Here is a 22,387-nt window from a genome sequence, read left to right as displayed (position 1 = left end):
TTCAACAGATGATTATATAACAAAACTTGTATGCCTAAACAGCTTCATATAAAAGCTTTTGGTTTTGGAGAGCGTAACAACTACTATTTACTACTTCTAAAATACAGGCAAAGTATTTCAAAGTTATTTCGAACTTACTGGGTTAAATATTGAAACCTTAGTTCAAAACCTCATCGGGAAAAGATTGTTTTGAAAATCTCAACTAAAGGATTTAGCAATCAGAGCTAGATTACTTTTAGTCTGTTTGATGGGATAATATCAGGAGAAGTATATACAAATTAAACACTCATGACAAACCACCTTAGTAATAAAAAAGAAAAGAGAATAGAAATGTGATAAAAATAGTTCCTATCAACATAATTATTAAACTGAAGCTTGGCATGTTCATAAAGAGCATATGTTCTAACCTGAAGGGTTGGTCTTATTAGTGGAACTGTTCAGAAGAGTTTATGAACACAGAAAAATGTTTTTACAAAAGTTGTATTTGAATTTGTATTTCAGAATACCAAATGATCTCCTACAGCCTTGTCCCAGCAGAAAGTGCGCACATGTGAACTTGTTCTAATGAAGACCTCAGCAAAAGGTGCAAGTCCCCACCACAGAAAGCCTTAACAGAGAAACAATCATCTCCTGTCACACCCCTGCTGGTCATGCATATTTGAGTTTGGTCTTCCTTTCCTACTCTTAATTTATTTCCTCTCCATCAAAAGAGAGACCAGTGTGTAAAACACACTCAAATGTCATTATAAGACTTTTTTTCTTCTGGCAGACCTCTTATATGTTATTGTACTCATGTGCAACATAAGCATTGAAAAAGTATTGTTCCTTTTTTTTTTTTCTTTTAAACAGGTGGTTAATAGTATCAACAAGAAGTGAGAAAAATGATTTGTTTTATCAGAAAGAAACAGATCTTCAGCTTTCCTTGTGGCCCTGACTTCTCCCAAAAACATACTATGGGATGCTACACGTTATGTCCAAGGCTGAGACATTACTTTCTTCTTCTGTAAGGCAACTGCTAACTGTATCTTCAGGTGGGAGCCAAAATAACAAGAACACTACCAAGTTCCCCAGTTTAATTATGTAGCTACAATGCTTGAGAGAAAATGAACATTTTGACTTCCTCTCCTAAAAGGTTATCTATGAGGGCTCTGAAGTATACCAAAGATGAAGACAGATATTCAAATACAATAAAAAGACTGCACTTTGTAATTAATGCACGTCTCTTACCTGGTATTGCCTTCGCCCACTTTACTGCAGCTACAACTTGCCGTCCTCCTAACATGTTGAGAGTTGACAGGATGCGCCAGCTTGAGTCAGGCAGAGTGCTGTCGTAGCCTGAATACAGAACTTCGGGTTCGATCACTTCCAGCAGGGAAACAAGGGTAGGGGTCAGCTGTGGCAGTGATGCAGGAACTATGCTCTTGTTTCCAGGAGTCTCAGAAGCATCCCTCGTTCCCGTTACATTAGCTTGCTGGATTCCTTTTATCTTCTTCTTTGTTTTTCGAGCTAGGAAAGTTTTGGAAGTCACAGGTTAGATAATGGAAAGTAGCCACACACCAACAAAACGTAACAAAGGAAATGCCACTTCTCCCTGCATTTGTAGATCACGCAATTGAAACTTTTTAAGCATTTTTTTCATAAAATTGTAAATAATTTCACTTCAGTGCTAATCAAACTAATCAAAATTAGTTTATTTTACATTTTAATGAAAGTCACATTTACGTTAATGTTTCAGTATGTTAAAAGACATCTGCAGGGAGGACAAACACCTGAACCTAGAATTTGTATTACATGTGACATCTCAGTAAGACTTCATGTGACAGAATGACATCTGTTTAGAAAATACTTGCAGGAGGGGGCTCTTCATAATTTCCTTACATTAAGTATAGAAACCATAGAGAAGGAAGGAAAAATACATTTAATGGGTAAAAAGTTACTCAATCTCTTGAGCCAGGGAAAAATTTATTTTTTGGGAAGTGCCGGGCAGGAGTAGATTCTTCTTTTGCCAGCTTCCCTGAATATAAATCATTGCTGCATAATTAAACCATAAAATTCATATACCAAATAAATAAAACATTACACAGAGATGTTAACTGTAAACTGGAAGAAGCTGAAGCAACAATTTTATTAGCATATTGTCAACAATAGAGTCTCCTACTAAGCTTTCAGCCCTGCTGGACGTAGTCTGCTAGAACTGAACACACTATTTAACTGAGACCAGAATGAAACCCAATTCTTCTCCTCTGTCTCAACTGGTTGATCGATTTCTGTTCTGCAACTTCGGAGATAAACCAGTAGCACATAAAAGCATCATGTAAAGTGGGTTCACTTTCAAAGTTTGTGCTGTTATAGTCAGGATCTTTAATGATCAGAAATTTACCAAATCTGTAGCGTAACAAAATACAGTATCTCCCTCCTGACCCCTTTTCTCCCACTGGCTAGGTCAGAACCTTCAGAATCCTAACTGGTAAAGGTAACCAATTCTCTACGGACTTTGCATAAACTGAATTTTTTCAGAGGCTTAGATACTGGCCACACCTGCTGAGATTTTCTTGTCGGAATAGCATAACCACTTCTGTGGAGCAAAGAGCTTCTTTCTCTTTTTATTAGCGTACTTTCCCCCCTCCATTATCCTTGTTCTCAAAAGCAAATAAACTGCTTTGACTCAAATTTACGTACAGATCCCCACAGCATAATGCCGACACCTGGTATGGAATACTTCCAGCCCAGGAAGTCTGGTAAAACTGTAATCAAAAGAAATATCTGATAAGATGAAGTGTTACACAAGAATTTAATGAAGTTCAATCCGTAAGGTTTCTTATACCTTAAGAGTCCCTTAACAAATGCTGAGGAGGAGCAAACAGTTATGACCCATGAAAACACCAGTGATACTATGGGGAACAGAAGAAAAGTTCTGGAGGCAAAACTTCACGCTTAAGAAGAACGTGAAAGAACAAGAGACCTTCAGGGAAAATATTATCTGAAATGTTGGCACTGCCATGCGTCTTCTTCAAAACGAAGAAGACAGAAAGTAACATGAGTTGCCAAGACTTTAACTACAAAATGCAGTATGAAAGGCCAAAAAAGATTTTGAGATGACTTAATATGGGCATAAAAACTAACAATAAATCTTTTCTCTCCAAACACATCAGAAAGAGAAAAGGTGCCAAAGAATGTCTAGGATCAATTAATGATGAAAGTAGGAAATGAAAATTCAAAGAGGTAAAGGCTATAAGACAAAATACCATTATTCTACCGTATAAATCTCTGGTACCTGCAGCCTGATAATTGCACATTTTTCCAATCCCCCCAACTCAAAAAAAAAAAAACGTAACAAAAAAAAATCCAAAAAAGGGAGATAAGTAATGTCAAAGCTATGACTGATAAAGCAAATTAGATTAGAAAATGATTAAATAACATGTTTTTGGTGTATAAGGATCCATTTTTGTCTCAGTATAAGAGGAGGCAAGAATTAAAAAATTACCATGTGGTATTTTATTATTAAATAAGGTACTTTTCCACCCAATACTTTACAGGGAAATTCACTGCTACAGTTTGCTACAGGTACTAGAAATCTCTACATATTCAAACCACAATAGGACAAATTCATGGAACAAGTAAACACGGAACAGTAATTCCTGAACTACAGTCCTAAAATAGTGAAAATAAAGGACTTTTTCCATCTGTTCTGTACTCCATACTGCCTTTCAGCTTTCTCTTCTACCAGTTCCTTTATACTACCAATTCACCACCTGTTCTGATATACGTGCTATATCGTTGTTTCCACGGTTCTTTTTTTTTCGCTGCTCCACACTACCTTGGGTTCTAACATTTTCTCTCCACCACGAAAGCAATTTTTTTGTCCTTTTCCAACAACCCCTATAACAATATCCATCCTCCAAAAAGTCACTGCTCTCTAAGATTCTCTGTGCCAAAACTCAAGCAAGCAAACTACAGTTGGAAGGGATCCAAACTACACGCAGAGAAGTGGTAAGCATCTGATATGTCCTTCAATTTTGCCTTTTCTCACCAAGGAAGATCAACTCAAATAACGTCTACTTGCACCTTTCTTAGACAGCTGCACTGAAGCCTTCTTTAAGAAGAGTTCACCAATTTATGCAGGAATGGAAAGGCTTGCTATTAGAGCAATATGCATAAGGTGTTTTATTCACATAGATACATGTATGAATACAACATTATGTATTTTGAAAACAACTACAAAGAGAAAAATGAGAGGAAAAAGTCTTAAAATGTATTCTTTTCTACCTCAAAATAAAAATTGTGCTTTTCTGGGCTACTCTGAGCTTCCTTTCTGCTGTACTGTTGCCCTCACTTGCTACCTGCCCCACCAGCCCCAGCAGCAAGGCACCTTCCTTCCTTCCCACGCCAGCACCAGCGGTCGGTAAGCGGACTACCCCGCTGTTAGCTCCAAAGCACGTGGTTCAGCCCACCGGCAGCGGCTGCTGAGCCAAGCCCACCTCCAGTAAGACACCCATTGACAACCTCATGTACTTTTAAGATTTATTTCAGGGCCCACTGTTGCAGACTTTGGCTGTTACGCCACATACACGCTTCCTGCACGCAGCTCACAACAGTATGTAAACACGCAGAACAAGAGTCTCCTTCCCCCGAAGGATGGGGTTTACTTGTGAGCAACACGAGGGGAAGCTTTTCAAATTGTGTTGGGCTCTTTCCTTTGCCTTGAGGGCAGGGGCACACAGAGACACCTGCAGGGCAGAAAAATTGGTGATTCATCGCCTGAGAGAAGTAGAAGAGGCGGTAAAGATACGCTAACATAGACTACTCCGTATCCAACTCTAATACAATTCAGCATTTACGTTTTATTGCAGGGTATTTTCACTGAAACCAGAACTCTTGTTCATACTTGTATCTGACAAATACATTTTTGACATTTTTATTTTATCTGACAATTCTGATGATACAAGTATCACCCTGATAACTATGCTAGCAAATACTAAATTAATCTCTACAGCTCAAGGAAAAAATATCAAAAATAAAATGTAGCTGACACCAATAAAAATGTTTTATGCCTTTTTACGGCTGCTGCTAAATCTCTGGTTGATGTGGCTTCAGTTTCTCATTAGCTATCCAGAACTTAGCAGAGGACAAGTATGTACTAGTACATTTGTATTTATTTATTATACTATCTTCTCTGGAGAGATTCTGACAGACATTTAAGAACAAGAACCCAAAGCATAAATAAATATAATTTCCTTTTCTTCAGTTTGAGGATGCAAGTCCCGCTCCAATTTTAGATCTACGTCTGGGCATTCCCTCCCATTTGCGGTTTTCAGCATCAAGTCACTTTCCTAAGTAAGAATAGGCAGGCATGACACTTCCCTACAAGACCTCCGTTAGAGTTCTGCTGTCTCAGATTCACTGAAAAAGCAACAAGATATGTGTGCTGACAGGAATAAAAAATAACCCGGTTTTGTGTGCATGACTCACTTCTGCTGAACATACTGAGAGATAGAGCAATTCAGTAAGGATAGGAAAGCATAGGAGAAATTTTAGCAATAAAAAAAATTTTCATTAAAAAGCTCATGCACACCATAAAATGCAGTACTTTATACATATTAAAGTGCTTCTCAAACACTTTAGCTTCAGAAACAGCATGACCTTTATTGTCCGGAACTCAAAAATAAAAAAGGGATTTGAACACTGAAGTTACCTTCAAGGTTCATGCCAGCTTGAAGACATTTCCGGTAACGGCACGCTGGACAGTTTTTCCTCCGAATTTTGTCAATAATACAATCATTTCTTCCAGCACACAGATAGTTGTGCTGCCCTGTAGTCACAAAAACAAAGAAAATCACCACAAATCCTACAAATAAATTAGTAGATGAAATCATTCGTTCCTTCTGTAACATTAAGGATACAGGGACTATGCAACATCTCTACTTACTGTACTTCATTTATTGCACAAATGAGATCAGTATCCATATGATTTCCAATACCTACACATCTAACAGACTTCTAATAAACAGCAATACCAGTACATTTAGGAAAAAAATCATATTTTCAATTTGTTACCACTAAGAAATTCTATTTTTAAAGCTATTTTTTCCTCTTACATGTCTCCAAGCTATGAGAAAGCTCTAAGCTTCTATGGCATGTTTACAGTTTCCCTAAATGACTTCACACAAGATGTAAATAACATTCATAAACTCATTTGGAAAGTATACACTTCAACATATCTACAGATACCTACAAATAGCTTTCATCATTTTAGAAGTCAAGAAGCTTCCCTTCCTTCCTGTTTAGAGTCTGAAGTGGACAAACTAAGTTTACTGACATCTTTATGGACTCACAGATTCAGAAAGAAATTGATCCTAGAAATATGGCAACCTGAAATACATAAATTGAGTGTATTTCTTTGCTGTTAACAGCGGGGCAACAGTAGAGAAGAATGATATGCATTCCTATGAATTTGAATTATTTATATGAATCTAACAATAACTTTCTTTAGAAAAAGGTATTACTAAAAGATACATCCTTCTCCCAGTTGGGGTCAAGAAACAGATGTTTCTTTAGTGGGACAAAGATGCAACCTAGGCTTTTACACTGTATTTCCAAGTCCTTATAGTATAACAGTGAGAAGAACAAACATGTCTTCCAAACACTGAGTTATTAACAACAAAGCCTAAGAGTCTTCTCACGGAAAAAGAGCTAGATTAAAGAACTTGTTTCAAATCAGCTTTGAAAATTACGGGTTCACAAGAATCAATTCCTATGGCTTTAGCCAAACCTCTGAGAAGTGTTTCAAATTTCTTGATTTTCCAAGGAAGCCCTGAACATTTTTCTGCATGCACACCCCTATTTTTTTTTTTTCATTTAAGCAAAAAGATGAAGTCTTACTAAGCCTTGTATAATCTTTGTGTTCTACGATAAGTTAGTAAATAGACACAATTCATGGTTCTGCTTACCATTACTGGCATACCGATATATATACAATAGATACATGCATATACATGCACACACACAAACTGCAGACCAGTGAATATTTGTACTCTTGTAGAGTATAACTTCATGTCTCAAAGGTGTTCAACTGAGATCACGATTTCACATGATAAATAATGTTCCTTCATGTGCAGATTTTCCTAAGCCATCCCATTTTTTTCTAACAAAGAGCTTCATCTCCATAACAGTATTTTTTTTTTTTTTTACTACTTAGCCATTATTGCCTTTTTTCAGATGAAAGCTACTTTATTTCTTTGCGTTACATTATATTAAAGCTTTCTTTCCACATGAACATTTTGTGAAAAACGAGGAGAAGCCGATTTCACCTTCTGCTTCAATTAGTCTGAATGCTGCCCAAAAGACATGCCGGTTATACAAAAGGATGCATTTCAGTAATTTTTGATGCTTAAAAAACAGGCAAAGATACTTAACAAACAATACATCAGTAAAAAAAAAATGGTGGTAAGCAAACTGAGATCCTTCCAAGGGAATTTGCTGCAGATATGAGCATTTTACAGAGAGCCCTGACAACTCCACTGTTCGGTGTTGTACTGCCCCTAGCACAAGTATGCCCTTGGGCTGCGAAAGGCTGTGAAAACAGGAAGACTGAAAGGTTCTTGGGAACAGGCTGGGAATTAAAAAGGCTGAAAAAGCAGCACAATCTGGAGCACAACAGGAGGCAGAGGTGTCGGAGGGAATCTGAGCAGAGGGAAGGTGTGAGGATCTGAAGCAAGACGAAGGAACGGAGGTGGGGAGGAGAGATGAAGACTGGGGTTGGCAGGAGGGTGTGGGTAGCACGCTGGGAGGCGGAGAGGGTTGATGCTGGGACTGGAGAAACTGAAGCATGAGGGCTCTGAAGCACCACGAAAATAAGAGCCAGAACAAGATAGCTTTTGCTATGCTGGCTTCCTGAAGAAAGGATCCCTGTTTGTGTGAAGGCCTGGTATAAATCTACAGTAGTTGTCCCATCTTCATCCTTCCTTTTTTCCTCTAATTCTACTGTATGGTCCAAGAAATACACTTTATATTTATTTTCTAGATACTGATACTTTCTGTTTCTGTAACTATTTCCATCGCAGCATACAGGTGTGCAGACAAAGGTGAGAAAGGATTTCAGGCTAAAGGCTCGATGCCAATGCACCGAGTTTGCTTGATCTGTACGCTAACAGATGCCTGGTAGATGTTAGTGGCAGACATTTTTTCTACATATATTCTTTATAAGAAAAATGCCTATTAAAAATACATATATATGCATTTGCTCCTTAAAGTGAACATTAAAACTCATATATCCTGAAAGAGTTCCTGAAAACATCCATGTCTAATCTTATGCATTAAGGTTGGGATAATCTGTGGAACAATAAAAAAATGAAAGTGAAGGTAAACCTTGAGGAATTGCAATTTTACAACTACAACCCTGCTTTAGACATTTAACAGTAATACAGCTGATACAAGACGTGACAAGGTCACATCATTTCTTCATGTATCAATACTGCCATAACCTGTTTAAGCTCCAGAACAGGCAAGACTGTCACTATGACATATATTCAGCTGCCACATAATACTTATTCTGGGGGATATCCAGTGACCTTATTTCAGTCCAAGTTACAGATTTGGAGCCTGGCTGCAGATGGGAGCACAACTCCAGACACGACTAGCTGAGAGTCAAGGACAGCCAAAGCAGCTCTGAATTTCACAGACAGCTCCGTGCTTTGTACTTGAGCTAGGATGGTCTCACTACACTTGGGAAACAGCTCCAGCTTGCCACAGAACCGACATCCTTTCCCATGATGAGCAGCAAAACCGCCACACGAACTTGACTTCTCTGATCCCTCAGAGAGGCTCTGCGTTTCCCTGCAGTTTCCTATTGCATCATTAAGTTCTCTATTGCTTTGGATGAGTTGGGAACTCAGAAATACTTCTTCTGCAGGACTGAATGCCAATACATCTTTGTCAAACACAGCCCGCACTCTTCTCAAGTGAAATCAAACTTGCAAAAATGTTAGCAAAAAATGGTAGTCTGAGTCACTTCAAAATACCCAGCTAATGACTGCATGAAAAAGGCACGAGACAGGAAACCCTGTAAGAGGTTGCAACTGAGAGTTACATAACTTTAGCATACAGGAATTGCTATCTTTTCAGCGAGAATGAGAATACAGTCTGCAATTTTTCCTTCTCTCTCTGATACTGAAGTGAAGAGTCAGGCACCAAGGTACAACCTAGTTCGTTACCTAATGTCTACGTACACAGTCCAACAGTCACAGATTATTTACCCTGCTATACCACTACAGACTCGCATTTAGTTTTCCATCACCTCTATTTTCTGTCTGTGGTTACAGAGAAATCGAAAACCACACACGTTTCTGTCAGTTACCTCTGTATGTATCACACGTGGACATGTATGTAACGATCAGTATCGGTGATAGTTCTACACTTTTTCCTATCATAACTTTGCTTAGGAGAGAGATCAAATTTCACATACAGCATTATAAACAAAATCAGCTAATACGGAACTCAAAATCAAAGACTTTATGAATCTAATGCACAGACATGTATCTGTGCATAAATAGGACAAATAAACAAAAACAACAGCGAAAGAAAGGAAACAAACAAAAAGCTAAGATAACAATACATCCTTTTACACTGGGAGTGAATGGGAGCATTTTCTAGATGTAAACAGAATCTATGCTTCAGATAATCACACCATTATCAATGTTACTTACTATGAAAAGGACAGCCATATAATGGATGGGGTTTTCCAGTAGGAGTCTAACAACAAGGATTCCAGTAAGATTAACTAGCCTGGTTTTGGCCACTAATACGTAATTGGATTTTATATTTTTAAACAGGAAATTGATCATATAATCAAAACACGTCTTACCTTCCACAGCTCTTTTGAAGAACACTTTGCAGCTGCCACAAGTAAGAACACCGTAATGACACCCAGAGGCCTCATCGGAGCAAACAAGACAAAGCTTGGGAGGTGGTCCCGTAGTTGCTGAGGTTGTGGATGGAGAAGAACTTACATCTGATCTTATTCCAGGGCTAGAAAAAAAGGTGTCAAAATACTTATACTGAAGATCTGTGGAATACCGGCAAATATAATATTCATAACAGCAAGAAATGGATTGCCCTTATCTGCAAATACAGCTCTCCACACAAACTTCACTAGCCCTGGAAACAGTTAACCACTGATTTTTGTAATGCGTAAGTAAAGCTGTAAGGATTTTTTTTTACTGCCTGTTTGACTACGTCAAGATTACTTCCCTTACCCATCTCTGAAGCCAAGTTTCCTGCGCAGTGATCCTAGTCTATAAAATTGACTCTTAAAGTACACTCTTACTCCATACTGTTCTCATTATGGTTACACTCCCTATAGTCTGCTTTAAGTCCCACAAGAGCTTCCTTTCCACTGGTTTTCTACCAGGACACTCTATATAAGAAACTGTGCAAATTAAGACATATTCATATATATATAGTAATAAATGATCCTTTCAGCCCAGCATATTAGGAAAATAATATATATTCTTAATTTCAGGATCTGGTTTTCCTATATAAACACGCAGGCCATCTCCAAATGAAGGGTTAGTTCTTTAACAAAAAATCATGGTTACAACAATAAACAGTCCGTCATAATCACCTTCGCGCTGCTTCTGATCGTAAGGGCTGAACCAACAACGGCTCTGCCAAGGTTCAGAGGCTAACCTTATTCAGCACAAGCCAGCAATGCAGACAAAGCCCGACACCTTTCTTGTTTCGGGCTGCCACAACATCTTAACACCTTATGGATTATGAGGCCCATTTTGTTGAGTTTGTTTTCACAAAACTGTCAAACTTTTAACTGAAATTTCTATATTGTATGCTTAACTTAAAAGTGATTTTAGAATTTTCTCCAATAGGGTTCTGGCCACATTTACTTTATGCTGTTGGTGCCTTTACTCAGAAACACGCTCCCTAGCGTGGACTTAAAGTTTCAGTGTGGGCTGGCTTGTAAATAGAAAATGCCTTTTCCTCTCCCCAAGGAAACCTGAATACATTTGGTCACACATTTAAAAAAAAAAAAAAGTCTCTCAAACATTCACAAAAAATATGAATTCCAGCCCAAATTAAACCGCTCCAACACTTCGATGTCCCACCCGGCCTCGCAGCGCCTCGCCGACTGCGGCACCTCGGCTGCGGTGTGCGCAGCGGGCAGGAGCGCGGCGGTGAAGCAGGAGCGAGCAGCAGGAATCCAACCACCCGAACGCAGAGGGATGAAAAGCCAGACCAGAACAAGCACATCCACAGTGCTTTGACGGACGTGGAACCAGATGGCAGGGAAAAGTGAAAATCGCTTAAGGAAAGAAAGCGATCCACCAAAACCCAACCAACCCACAGGGTCTGAGGCGTACCGGGGGGCTGGTGGCCTGAATCTAAGCCAGAGCAGAGGGGGAGAGCAAAAGCTGGTCGGGAACACAGCAGCAGCCAGGACACGCTGGAATAGCTGGTACAGAGGCTGACGGACAGAAATGGGGCTAAATGAGGATTAGGGCTGCAACAAGGGGTGGGGTGAAGGCTTCGGTAAGCAAGACCGGCAGTGGGAATGAGGTAGGAGCAGTTAACCTTGAGGAAAAAGGGAAGAAAAACGCCCACCCAGGAAGTAACAGCTCTTCCCAGAACTGGGAGAACTCCGATCTGTCACAAGTCCTTTGCTTTCAGAAAGTATTTGCGAATTGCAGCAACACTTCCTCTACTATATTACTCTGCGAGGATGCCAACAACTATCACCACCATCATTAGGAGTCTGTCAACTCACGTGACCTCATCAATAGATTATAATCCTGTTTATGACCCATATGATGGCTTTTCTATGTCATCTAATTAAATTTGGCTTTTCTTAAAGAATAGAAAACTATGCTAAAATATTTAGGTTGCAAAATCAAGCATTCAACATGCAAGTAATGGCAGAATGTAATTCATCCCGGTTACGTTTACTTGATGTCCTTACAAACACACACATTTAATTACACACCCATCCGAATTTTCACTCAGCACGCCCGCTTTCCTCAGTACAGAAGCACTCTAGGAATGAGTAACGTACCGATGGAAGCAGCCGTCTGAAGGCCCTGCTCCTCGGAGGAGGAAATGGGCTACAAGCTGCTGGTCACAGGTCTGCAGGAAAAGAAACCTCACGGGTAAGGAAGTTGAGGACTCAAATCTATTTCTGCTTCTTATTACTAAGCTGTGTGTGTGCTGGTATTGGATTAATACAAAACAAAGTTTCTCATAACAGGCAGTTGACACGTTCCCTGCCTTTTAATGGACAGCCTGAGCATCTTTCCACGTGTAGTTTTTGAAGACAACTAATTTAGACACAAAAATTAAACTCTTTATACCTTGTGAATTTATGGCAAAAGCATTTTTAAGAAAACATTTATCAACTGTTACAGAAACTACGGTAGTGCCAAACATATTCTACTGAATTTTTTCAATCACCTTTAATGTTTAATAGGGCTCATTTTTTGTACAAGTATCATAGAAAATGTAATGTGATAAAGGAAACAGATGATACAACAAAACTAAAAATAAATTATTACACATTGATTAATAAAGCAGTAGCCAGCAATCTAATCTGGGCTCCTGGCATATCTTTTCAAGCTTGGCACTATCAGATAAGGCCAGTATTTACTAATGGTGTGGAAATCTGCCAGACACCGACTGTCCCTTGGTTGTGCAAAACAGAACTTTGCTTGCCTGAAGCATGGCGCACAGGGTGGATCGCGGCGCTAAGGACTCGTGCCGAAGTGAACGTTTACTAACCAAAATAGCCCCGTACCTAAAACAAACTGCTTTGAGGTTTAATAGCAATCTTTTACATGCAAAGTTACAGGATGAAATAGTAAAAGACAAATAACTACTACTGAAGTGGTTGTGTCTCTCTGCCCAAGACGTGGGAGAAATTCCATCCTAAGATAATATAATAACTAGTAAGTTGTCTTTTTGTTATTTGCAGAAGTGTTTTAAGGCTCAACAAAAGCCTAATAAACTACCATTCTTAACTAAATAAAAGAAAAAATAAACAAGCCCACATGAGAGAGGAAAAACTTTCCAAATTTTAATGGTTCCAAATTCATAAACACTTTAAATTCTATTTTGGGAGGCAAGGTGTTCGTTAATTAAGGGTACTGAGCTCCGCTCTCGTGTACTTTCAGAAATCACTTATACCTAAGCTAGTTTTATTTTTTTGCATAGATACATTTGTTGATTGTTTCCCATCAAGGAGACGCACGGAGGGAAAATGAGAAGACGCGAAGAGCAGAAGATGCAGCTCCATAAACGAGCCCTGCAGAAATCACGTTGTTTAACTAAGGCCATTTCTCTGTTAATCATTCACCACGGAGTTTCAAACCCGGCTCAAGGTTCAAACTTCATTAAAGACGGGTGTGGTAAAGAACGGCAGCGTGAGGTTTTTGTTTCAGCAGCTCCCCTTCCAGCGACGGGCACGGGTTTCACCGTGCCGGGGCGGTGCGGCGGCGTTCCCCGGGGGCGGCACGCGGGGCTCCCTGCGGCCAGGTGGGCGCAGCGCTGGCAGGAGCAGCAGGGGAGCGGGTCAGGAATGCAAACAACAACAATCTCCTGGCACGGTTATCAGAGCCGGGACACCAGATACGGGCGATCATGGAACTGACAGCCCCGTAATTAACGGGAAAAGCTTGAGCAGAAAGACGCGGCAGAAAGCTACCGGTCTTCTGAAGAAACCTTCCTTCAGTGCAGTTGTTCATCGGTGGCGAAAACATTTGCTTTTTCCCCCCTATTTCTGCCTCCTTTTGTCTTTACTGTGAATATAAAATCTCCCTGGTACCACACAGAATATACACTCTTATACATGCTAAACATGCTAAAACTCTGTTATACCATTTTAAAAAGCATGCCACCTTCCTGCTACTGTATGTTATTAAACAAACAAAAAATCTCCAGTGGGACAGTGAAGAAATGAATACTTCCAAAACTAAAATGGTGAATCACGTACAGTCAACAGTTTACGACCCTCTACCAGTGAAGGAAAGCTTCGGACCATCCCCTTTGCCACGTTCTGCCCCAAACCCGTGGCTGCGTGTCGGCGGCAGAGGCGCAGGGCACGGCGGCACCACCAGCACCAGCACGCCCCACGCGCGTGCAGCAGCGCCACAAGCACGGGCACCGCACCACGAGGCAGCGGCCCCATCACGAGATCCCTCCTGGCACCCTTTTCAGCCCCTCCGGACACAGCCGAGCCCGGGCGCGTACCCTCACCTCCGAGGCAGGGCAGCACGGACGGCGGTGGCCAACTGCAAAGGGCACGTTCTTTTTTAAAGATGCCATGAAGTTATCGCCAGTGGCACGTCACACACATGCAATGAGAAAAGCACTTGGCTAGCAGTTTAAAGACCCAGTGCATTTAAGGGAAGCAGCCGTAAGGTACACAACAGGAGAAGGAACATCTCAGGAAACCTGCGGGGCTGCTAGGCAAAGCAGCAGCTGTCAGCTCAGCAGTTTTCACCTTCAAAACAAAACAAAAAACAAAACAAAACAAAACAACCCCCCCCAACAACCCTACCCTGAAGAGAAGTTGAGAGGAAACAGATAATTTTGAGACACACAGACAGCTAAGCTACTGCCTGGTGCTATTGTAAATTGCAAAACCAGAACACCTGCAACTGGCTCCTAAAGCCTCTAAAACCTCTATGAACCTTTTATTCATGTCCAATTGTCAGCTATTAGGAAAAAAAAGGATGAAATATGTCAAGGATGGAAGAAAGCAGCTGAATGATTGACGTATTTAAGTTTAAAGCAGTGCAAATAGGACTGTTTTGTTCTTTCTCCTAATCTAATACTTCATACACGAATCGCATTCACTACACAATAAATCCAGACCACAAAATAATGGGTGCTCTAAGTCCTGGTTCTCCAGAGAAAGTCAACTTCTTATTTAAATAACATATGCTTAATAGCAAGTTACTTATCCATGTAAGTAGTACCACCAAATAACAGTAAAGAAACAATTTTCAATGTCACTGCCATCTGGGCCTCTTTCTTATCTTCGAGCAATGAGAACAATGTAAACATTCGGCTGCATACACCAACTGATTACATTTCTTGAATTGCTTACTTATTTCTTTATTAACTAGAGAATTGCTAATTATTTTTGATACCGTCTTAAGCAGGAAAATAGTTTTCTGAGCAGGCAGAAAAAATTGTTAAACTCTATTGACGCTACCAGTCCACATTATGAAAAGCGTATTTGCCAATTGAAAATAATTTCAAAAATGTATTTTTTTTAAACTTTTTTTTTTTTTAATAACAAATACTTCACTTATGAACGTATCACGTTGCTGCTGATTTTCATTTCCTAATTCCCAGGGCGTAGCACTAGATTGTACAGAGCTTGCACGAGCAAAAGAAAAAAAGGCAGAGGTCCCATCCACACTGACCAGCTGCTATTGCCATCCCTTGCACAATCGGCTGGAGAGCCTCCACAAACAGCCGGGCTTTAGAGACTCCCCTGCCAAGCGAAAGGTCTCTGTGGCAAAGCAGGGACAGACTCCCCACCACAGCCCTCCAGAGCACCACAGGTCACCATGGTCTCTTCTGTCTCACGTAACTCACTCGCTTAAGTGTAGAGACTGAAAATTGGTATGAATTTGTAAAAACCAGTGACTTACTTCCAGGCTGTCTGCAGTCCCTACCTAGATATACGTCCTGTGCTTCATCTGGCAACCACCGAGTGTGCACAAAGCTCAAACGCTGTCCGTGGATATCAAATTCACTGCATTTCACCTCCAAGTCAAAGGCATGACGGTGTGCTGATCCACACATTCCTATCGACCGCCTTAACGTGTACATACAAAAATCACTCTCCCAGTAACATTTATACGGAACCTTCATATTCGTAAGCTTTCCTTCCCATCTTGTATTAAAAAAAAGCAACTGATCTGCTTTGGTAGAAGTAGTGCACATTGCCAATGATGCCATAATAAATTAAAAACCTACAAAACCTACTACAGATTACAGTATTTACCAAAGTCTGTGAATAAAAGCATCCAGTATTACTGTTTTATAGCCCCTTTGAAAGCCAAGATGATTAACACAATTTCCTTTATCACTCACTCAGATAAAAACCGTATCACAAGTTGATAAACCAGGAAACCAGATTCTGAACTTACGGTCTGCTTTTGTGTACCTGCCTGAGACAGGACCCACTGCCAGAGCGTACCAACGCAAAGACTGGTCGAAGAGAAGGCCGCGTCCCAACCTGCTTCAGGACCGAACGCCGCAGCTCGCTGCAGAGCAATGCTCGCTGCATTATTTTCCAACCAAACCGGTGAGCATCACCATGCCTCCTCCACGCTACATCTACATACATTTTATAGCCAACTCATAACGGAGTACTGGGACTGTAATTCACAAAAAAGTAAGATATGAGACGTACCTAAAGCAGCAAACTCTTACAGTTAGCCTCTACATTCAGAGCCGCATACATTTCACTATTCCCTGTAATACAGCTAGAACAGACTGCGTGATTCACTGCTTTGTATAAAGTCGTCTCAAACACTGTAAACAGTTTCGCTCTTGCTTCCAACAACCCTCATACATCTTAACAAGGACATTAACCAAGTATCAAGACCGAGTTCCAACCAGGAAAGTGGACTCAGGTCTCGCTGGGGAAAGACGTTACATATATCCACTAGGAAAGATATTTTTCAAAGTAGCAAGCGTGGCTTTACTCATAAACTCCGAACGGATCCCTTCCTGCAAGGCTACGCTGAACCACCCGGCGTTTCGATCTCTGTACAGTCCAGAGGTCTTGCAGAGAGCCTGACTCGCAAACCTAAACTCTGTTTGCAGTAAATACATGAAGAAATAGTATTTGTTCGATTAGAAAAACCAGCACACGCACAAAGTCTGCCGACACAATGACGCTGCCTTCTCCCGCGCTGTCTTAAGCACGTCTCGCGGCCCAGGAGCTCTCCTGGCAGCGCCCAGGGGACAGGCAATGCCCACGGCTGGCACCACAGCAGAGGACAGCTGCTGGAGAAGCGACGCAGACAACCCACCACCACGCTCTAGCTGACAACATCAGCCACCAGATACATTAGTTTATACGCATTTAGTAGAGCTTCAATGACAGAAGCGCGCTGTTAAGAGGAGGCTTCTCGGGGAGCCTGTTTCCCAGCATTTCACAGAGGCAGCGGGGACCATCACTCTTAGCATCCCTGCTCCGTTTCCTACAACCTGCACTTAAATAAAGAGCCACCCTGAGAGCAGAGGCAAATACCAACGGCATATTAACAGAAGATCTTTTGTGCAGATTCCTGATATAGCACAAGGGAAATAAAGCAAACGCAGTCAGATGGTACAGCCTCCCGATGGGCACCGGGCTGTTTACTGTCTGTAACGACCCTATGATATTTCCTCTGGTCTGGGGACAACGATCCCCCCGCAGGTGGCTCGGTGCTGCCCCTCATCAGCGCGCCCCTGCCAGGTGCTCAGCGGGGTGCTCAGCGGGGCCCCGTGCGGGGCACGCTGCTGGGGCGCCCGGCACAGCCACTTGCACCAAAGCCATCGCGTCTCCTCGCTCCGAAATGGCGTCTGCTACCATTTTAGAGCTCACACAGGAGTGAGAAAGAAACACTAACGCAAGTGAGTGACGTGATTTTTTTTTTTTTTTTTTGGATACTCTCCAGAACGTAAAGGTTTCAAGGGCACAGGCAAAGCTTTCTTGGAATGGATAAATGGTAATTGATGTTGCAGCTGCAACCTTAGCTAGAGCTCACGGGATTTCAAATGTACTGTAGCCTTAAAATATTTATGACCAGAATATGATAATTAAATTACACGTTCAAAACTTTTACATTTATTACTGTGCACCAGTAAAGCAGCCAAGACGTCCTGCCTTCAAGGGTAGAACCTAATTTCTATATGAATGAATTTATACATATTTTCCAGAAGTGTTTATATATTTTGTTTTTATTACTTTCATTGTTCTTTCATTACTTCCTTAAATACAGAGGCAGTAAAAAATAGTAAGGCAGAAACCCGTAGCTTTAGATTTAAATAAAACCTTTACATAAGAATATGGAATCAAATCCTAACGCGCCATCCTAATTCTTTATGCTTAGCTGGATAACAAAATATGCATTACATCTTCGTATAGTTTTATAGATAGTTGTAGATCATCTAAAAACTTTGTTTTCAGGGATTCTGTCTTGCAGAAACATCCAGCTTTATAGGCATACGTACGCGCACTATGTTTAGAAAGTAAGCTGCAAGCAGGTGTCTCTGCAGAAGGGGACTGCACGTAGAAAGAGCGCAGGACTAATATGCAGCAAGTAGAAGAAAGCTCAAAAATCTACTCGGAATTTGCTTTATACAAATGTATTCTGATTTTAAACACAATATGAAATTATTTCTAGTCCACTTGATCTCTGAATGCAGCGAGCTCTCTTTCTGATCTCAGCAGCCACAGAGAGGCGTGTTACCTCAGTGACACTTCCTTGGAAGCAGTTCAGTTTTTCAATATTAAAACATCAAACCTTGCAAACAAACCAAAAGTCCATGTACCCGCCAAAGAAGTATTATCTTGACAGAGGTCCTTTAACGTACTAATTCCATTGCCGGTACACAGAATTCAACAAGACAGGATTCTTGCACAGAGATATTTTGTTTTTAGACCAGACCAAGGAGCTTGACTCTGTCACGTTTTACCTTATCCTACGAGGCCACAAGATATCTGAAAAGTATTTCACTCAAGGTATCTCTGAAAAGTATTTTACTCCAGAGGAATCGAACTGAAAATATTGAGCAGGGCTTGTTCCATTGATGACCTCATATGAGCTATGTATATGTTGCTCAAGGTTTCTTCATGTGAGCACTTCTGTCAATCACAGGGCTGTGGTCACAAGCTGCAGAAATGATGTTGCTAGGAAAAAAGGCAAGACATCTGGAAAGCTGACTGTAACGTACATGGAAAGATATTAATGGCACTGTACGAAATGCAGCAAAAGGCTGAACTGAGCTTCAAGAGTCACAGACCAAATATTTTAAAAGCTGAAAGATAATACTTGCATAGTATCAATTGATTCATAAAGCTATAAATACATTTGGACTGGTCATTAGAAAGTTCATTTGTGCTATTTTAGGAAAAAAACAGCAAGACTTTTGGTGCCAGTATAACCCTTTAACAGTAATCCTGACACCAATTTTATGAGTGTGTATACACAGTGCTATTCACCACAGTTTGTGCTTTTAATGGCACTGCATAATTATTTTCTGCTTTGCTGAAAGAACAAACAACAAACACAAATGAATTTCAAACAAAACCTGAACTTTTCTAAGAAGGGAAAAACGGAAGTAAGGCAAGTGAAGCAGAAAGGAATTTTTCTTCATTAATTCTTTCTACAGAAATTAAAGAAAGCAATTTAAAAGTAGAACCAATACCAAAAGGACATCAGGACAGTACATTTTTCAGGGCATAGACTACACTTCCTTGCCAGTCCGTATGAACCATTGCACAATCTGTCTTTACTCTTGGCATAGACTTTCAGGCTCTTTTGTCAACAAAAATAATACATTTACATGCGGACCAGTTTATTATGGAGCATTAACCAATGTGTTACATTCTGGGCTCTGCTTCAGTGAAAATATATGAAGAAGAGGGACAGGGACGCATGCCAATTTTAGGTTTTGGCCTCAGTCCATTTGATGTGGATCCAGGATGACTTGGTCGACTGTTGAGTCATAGGTTGTTCAACTGACATTATTTTACATTTGACTAGTTATTGTTCTTTAAACTTTGAACAGGAGTCCAGAAGCTCAAAAAACCCCAGTGAAACAAACAAACAAAAAAAAAAAAGGAAAGAAAGCAGAGCTTAAACAAGATTCTTGAGGAAGAAAAATGCTCTCCTTAAATGACATCTATGTTTAGCAAAGAGAGTCTAAAAATAAAAACACCAAGCATTCATCTCAATTAAAAAACCAACTTGTTATATTACAAAATACCTGTAATGTGCAATATGAACTTCAGAATTACTGAAACTGTTCAAAGACATCACCCTGCCCCTACTAACATAAAAATGGGAAGGAGAAGCAAACTTTTTTCTGACCAACAAAATAAAAATTGGTGAGTACAATAAGTACTGTATTTTTAACAGATATTAACAATAATATTGGTTTACATTTAAAAAACATAGATGGGTTTCATATGGACGTGATCAGAAATGAATGCCTTGTATAAGATGCATTGCAAGAAACAATAGAAATTTTTAGTGAATGCTGATTCCTCACTTATTTTCAATATTCTTCTACTCCGTTTTACCCCAATCTCAGATAGCAGGTACGTTTTCAGTAGCTTTTGATCCCCTGTGAAGAAAACCATTTTATATACAAATTCAATGTTTTATTAGTTGTTTTCAGAAAATTGGTTTGCAGCTAAAGAAAGAGGAAGAACTTCAGCCTATCGTTAGTAAGAGAAATGCAGTGCAGCAGGCTGCAAACGAGCATGAGGAGAGACTGCCTCTGTTACAATGATCAGGGTATGAGAGCACCAGCTCTTGCGACTTCCAAGAGCATGAGAAAACAAACAAACATTAACAACGTGGTATCTTGGGTGCTCTGCTGCAAGACAAAAATACTTCTGGCGACTTTCAGATCTTACAGCTGAGGATGACTGAGATGTTCTTCACAGTGCTAAAGGGCAGAACTGGAGTTCAGTGCCAACAGAGTATTAAGAATTGTCTGGTGCTAGCCCAGGTGTGTGGACTACGTTACACACAGCCACCAGCAGTAACTTCACTTAAAAGGGTAAAGATCCTTTTGTACCACATTAGAGAGAGAACAGTAATTCAGGTAGGAAAGACAAGGAACAAACTGAAAAATTGTTGCGACTTAAAAATCAGAAAGTTGCTGAGGGGCAAAACGCCACAATGTCATGCTGCTGAGCTCCCCAAGGGAAAGGCTGAGTCCTCCCACTCCGTGAACACTGCCAAAAAGTTTTCTTTCAGATTTACGGCTTCGTTTTTGATGCGTTTTACTCTTCATCTCCAGACCTGTGTGTAAGTACACGTGAGTGCTATCAAACATGTCCAAAAGGCATTTTCCAAAGCCTTATGAGCTTTTTAATGCCTTTAATAAAATAATTTTATTTCATTTCAGCTGGCCTGTGACACCTTTGATGCAAAGAACACATACAAAAGCACTCTTCCCCTTTCAGGAACAGGAAGGAAGGTATGTGCTAAATTTGCTTACTGAAGCAGAATCAGCCATCTCTACTTCTGTTAATATTTTTAGGAGGACAAGCAACAAGTACCACCATAGACTTGTAAGATGTGCACGGCTATTGTATGCCACTTTCATGGCACTTTCAACTTTTTATTGGATTGTCTGGTATAGCGCTATAATTACTTTTGTCAACACTTAAGCAATTACAGATATGATTTCTGCTATAGGATGCATACTCAGTAGGTTATTATCTGCTGTTAATCCCACTTGGCATCCATCTCACACTCAGACTACCAAGATATCTCACCATGTCTCTCCTGTTGCACACTCCTGGACTACAAAAGCATTTCTCATCTTGGATTTTTTATTTTTATGTTTTTGCCAGTACTTTTAGGTCTTGCCTTCCATTTCTTTCCTGGATTTCTCATTTTATTTTATCCACATTCATATTATTTTATCCACATTCCTAAGTCCTCTTCCTCTACCCCTCCCCTTCAGATGAAGGAAACTATTCCTTCCCCGTTTAACCTCACATGGTTTCCTGGCCACATTGTTCATCTGTGCCTCTTTGTGTATTTTCTCTTCCTGAGCAGCACTGGCAACTCCTCCCAAGTTAAACTCCATCTGTGAACTTCATTAACAGGCTGTTTACCTCGCTCACATAACCATCCCTAAGGTGACTAGTAAGGTAGTCTTAGAGGTCATACAGACCTATCACCACAGTCTCTTTTCTCTGTCTATTAAGCACAGCTCTACGCTTCGATAATTTATTATTTCAAGTTTGAAATGGTGGGAACGCCAACCTTCTTTTGGAAAATTATTAAAAACTTTCCTGGTGGGAAACCTTATTTCTTCCCCCTCTCCTGAATTTCAGGGTTCGTTACAACATGCACTCTTATAAAGATCCTAATGACAACTACAAACCATGTGTTTATAGCACATCACTATCCATCGTTATCATTCAGTATCTTTCACTAACAATGTAGACACTCTGATTTGGCAGTAGAATTGGTCATGATATCTCAAAAAGAAGAATTTAACTGACTGTAACGAAGCATGGTCATTGTTCAACATTTACTTCATGTACTATGCAATTGCCAGACCAAAATCTGGCAAAGCCAAAGACACAGGCTTGGGAACAAAAAAGGCAGGTTTGCCTGCCAGTTCCTTCAAA

General features: G+C 40.3%; 1 protein-coding gene across 4 annotated transcripts in view; it reads right to left on the bottom strand.

The window, feature by feature from the left end:
- The window catches only part of NR3C1 (nuclear receptor subfamily 3 group C member 1), a 66,353-nt gene that overhangs the window by 15,536 nt on the left and 28,430 nt on the right, over positions 1-22,387 (bottom strand). For all 4 annotated transcript variants that reach the window (XM_080555348.1, XM_080555346.1, XM_080555345.1 and 1 more), the window contains 3 exons: positions 9,860-10,023; positions 5,693-5,809; positions 1,228-1,506 (listed from right to left, as the gene is read on the bottom strand). In XM_080555348.1, the coding sequence (XP_080411474.1) occupies positions 1,228-1,506; positions 5,693-5,809; positions 9,860-10,023 (560 nt within the window). The remainder of the gene's footprint in view (positions 1-1,227; positions 1,507-5,692; positions 5,810-9,859; positions 10,024-22,387) is intronic.

Source organism: Anser brachyrhynchus (genome assembly GCF_964034855.1).
Source record: "Anser brachyrhynchus genome assembly, chromosome: 14".
Classification (NCBI taxonomy): Eukaryota; Metazoa; Chordata; class Aves; order Anseriformes; family Anatidae; genus Anser; species Anser brachyrhynchus.
The sequence above is the reverse complement of the archived record's forward strand: the minus strand, read 5'-3'. Positions and strand labels throughout refer to the sequence as shown.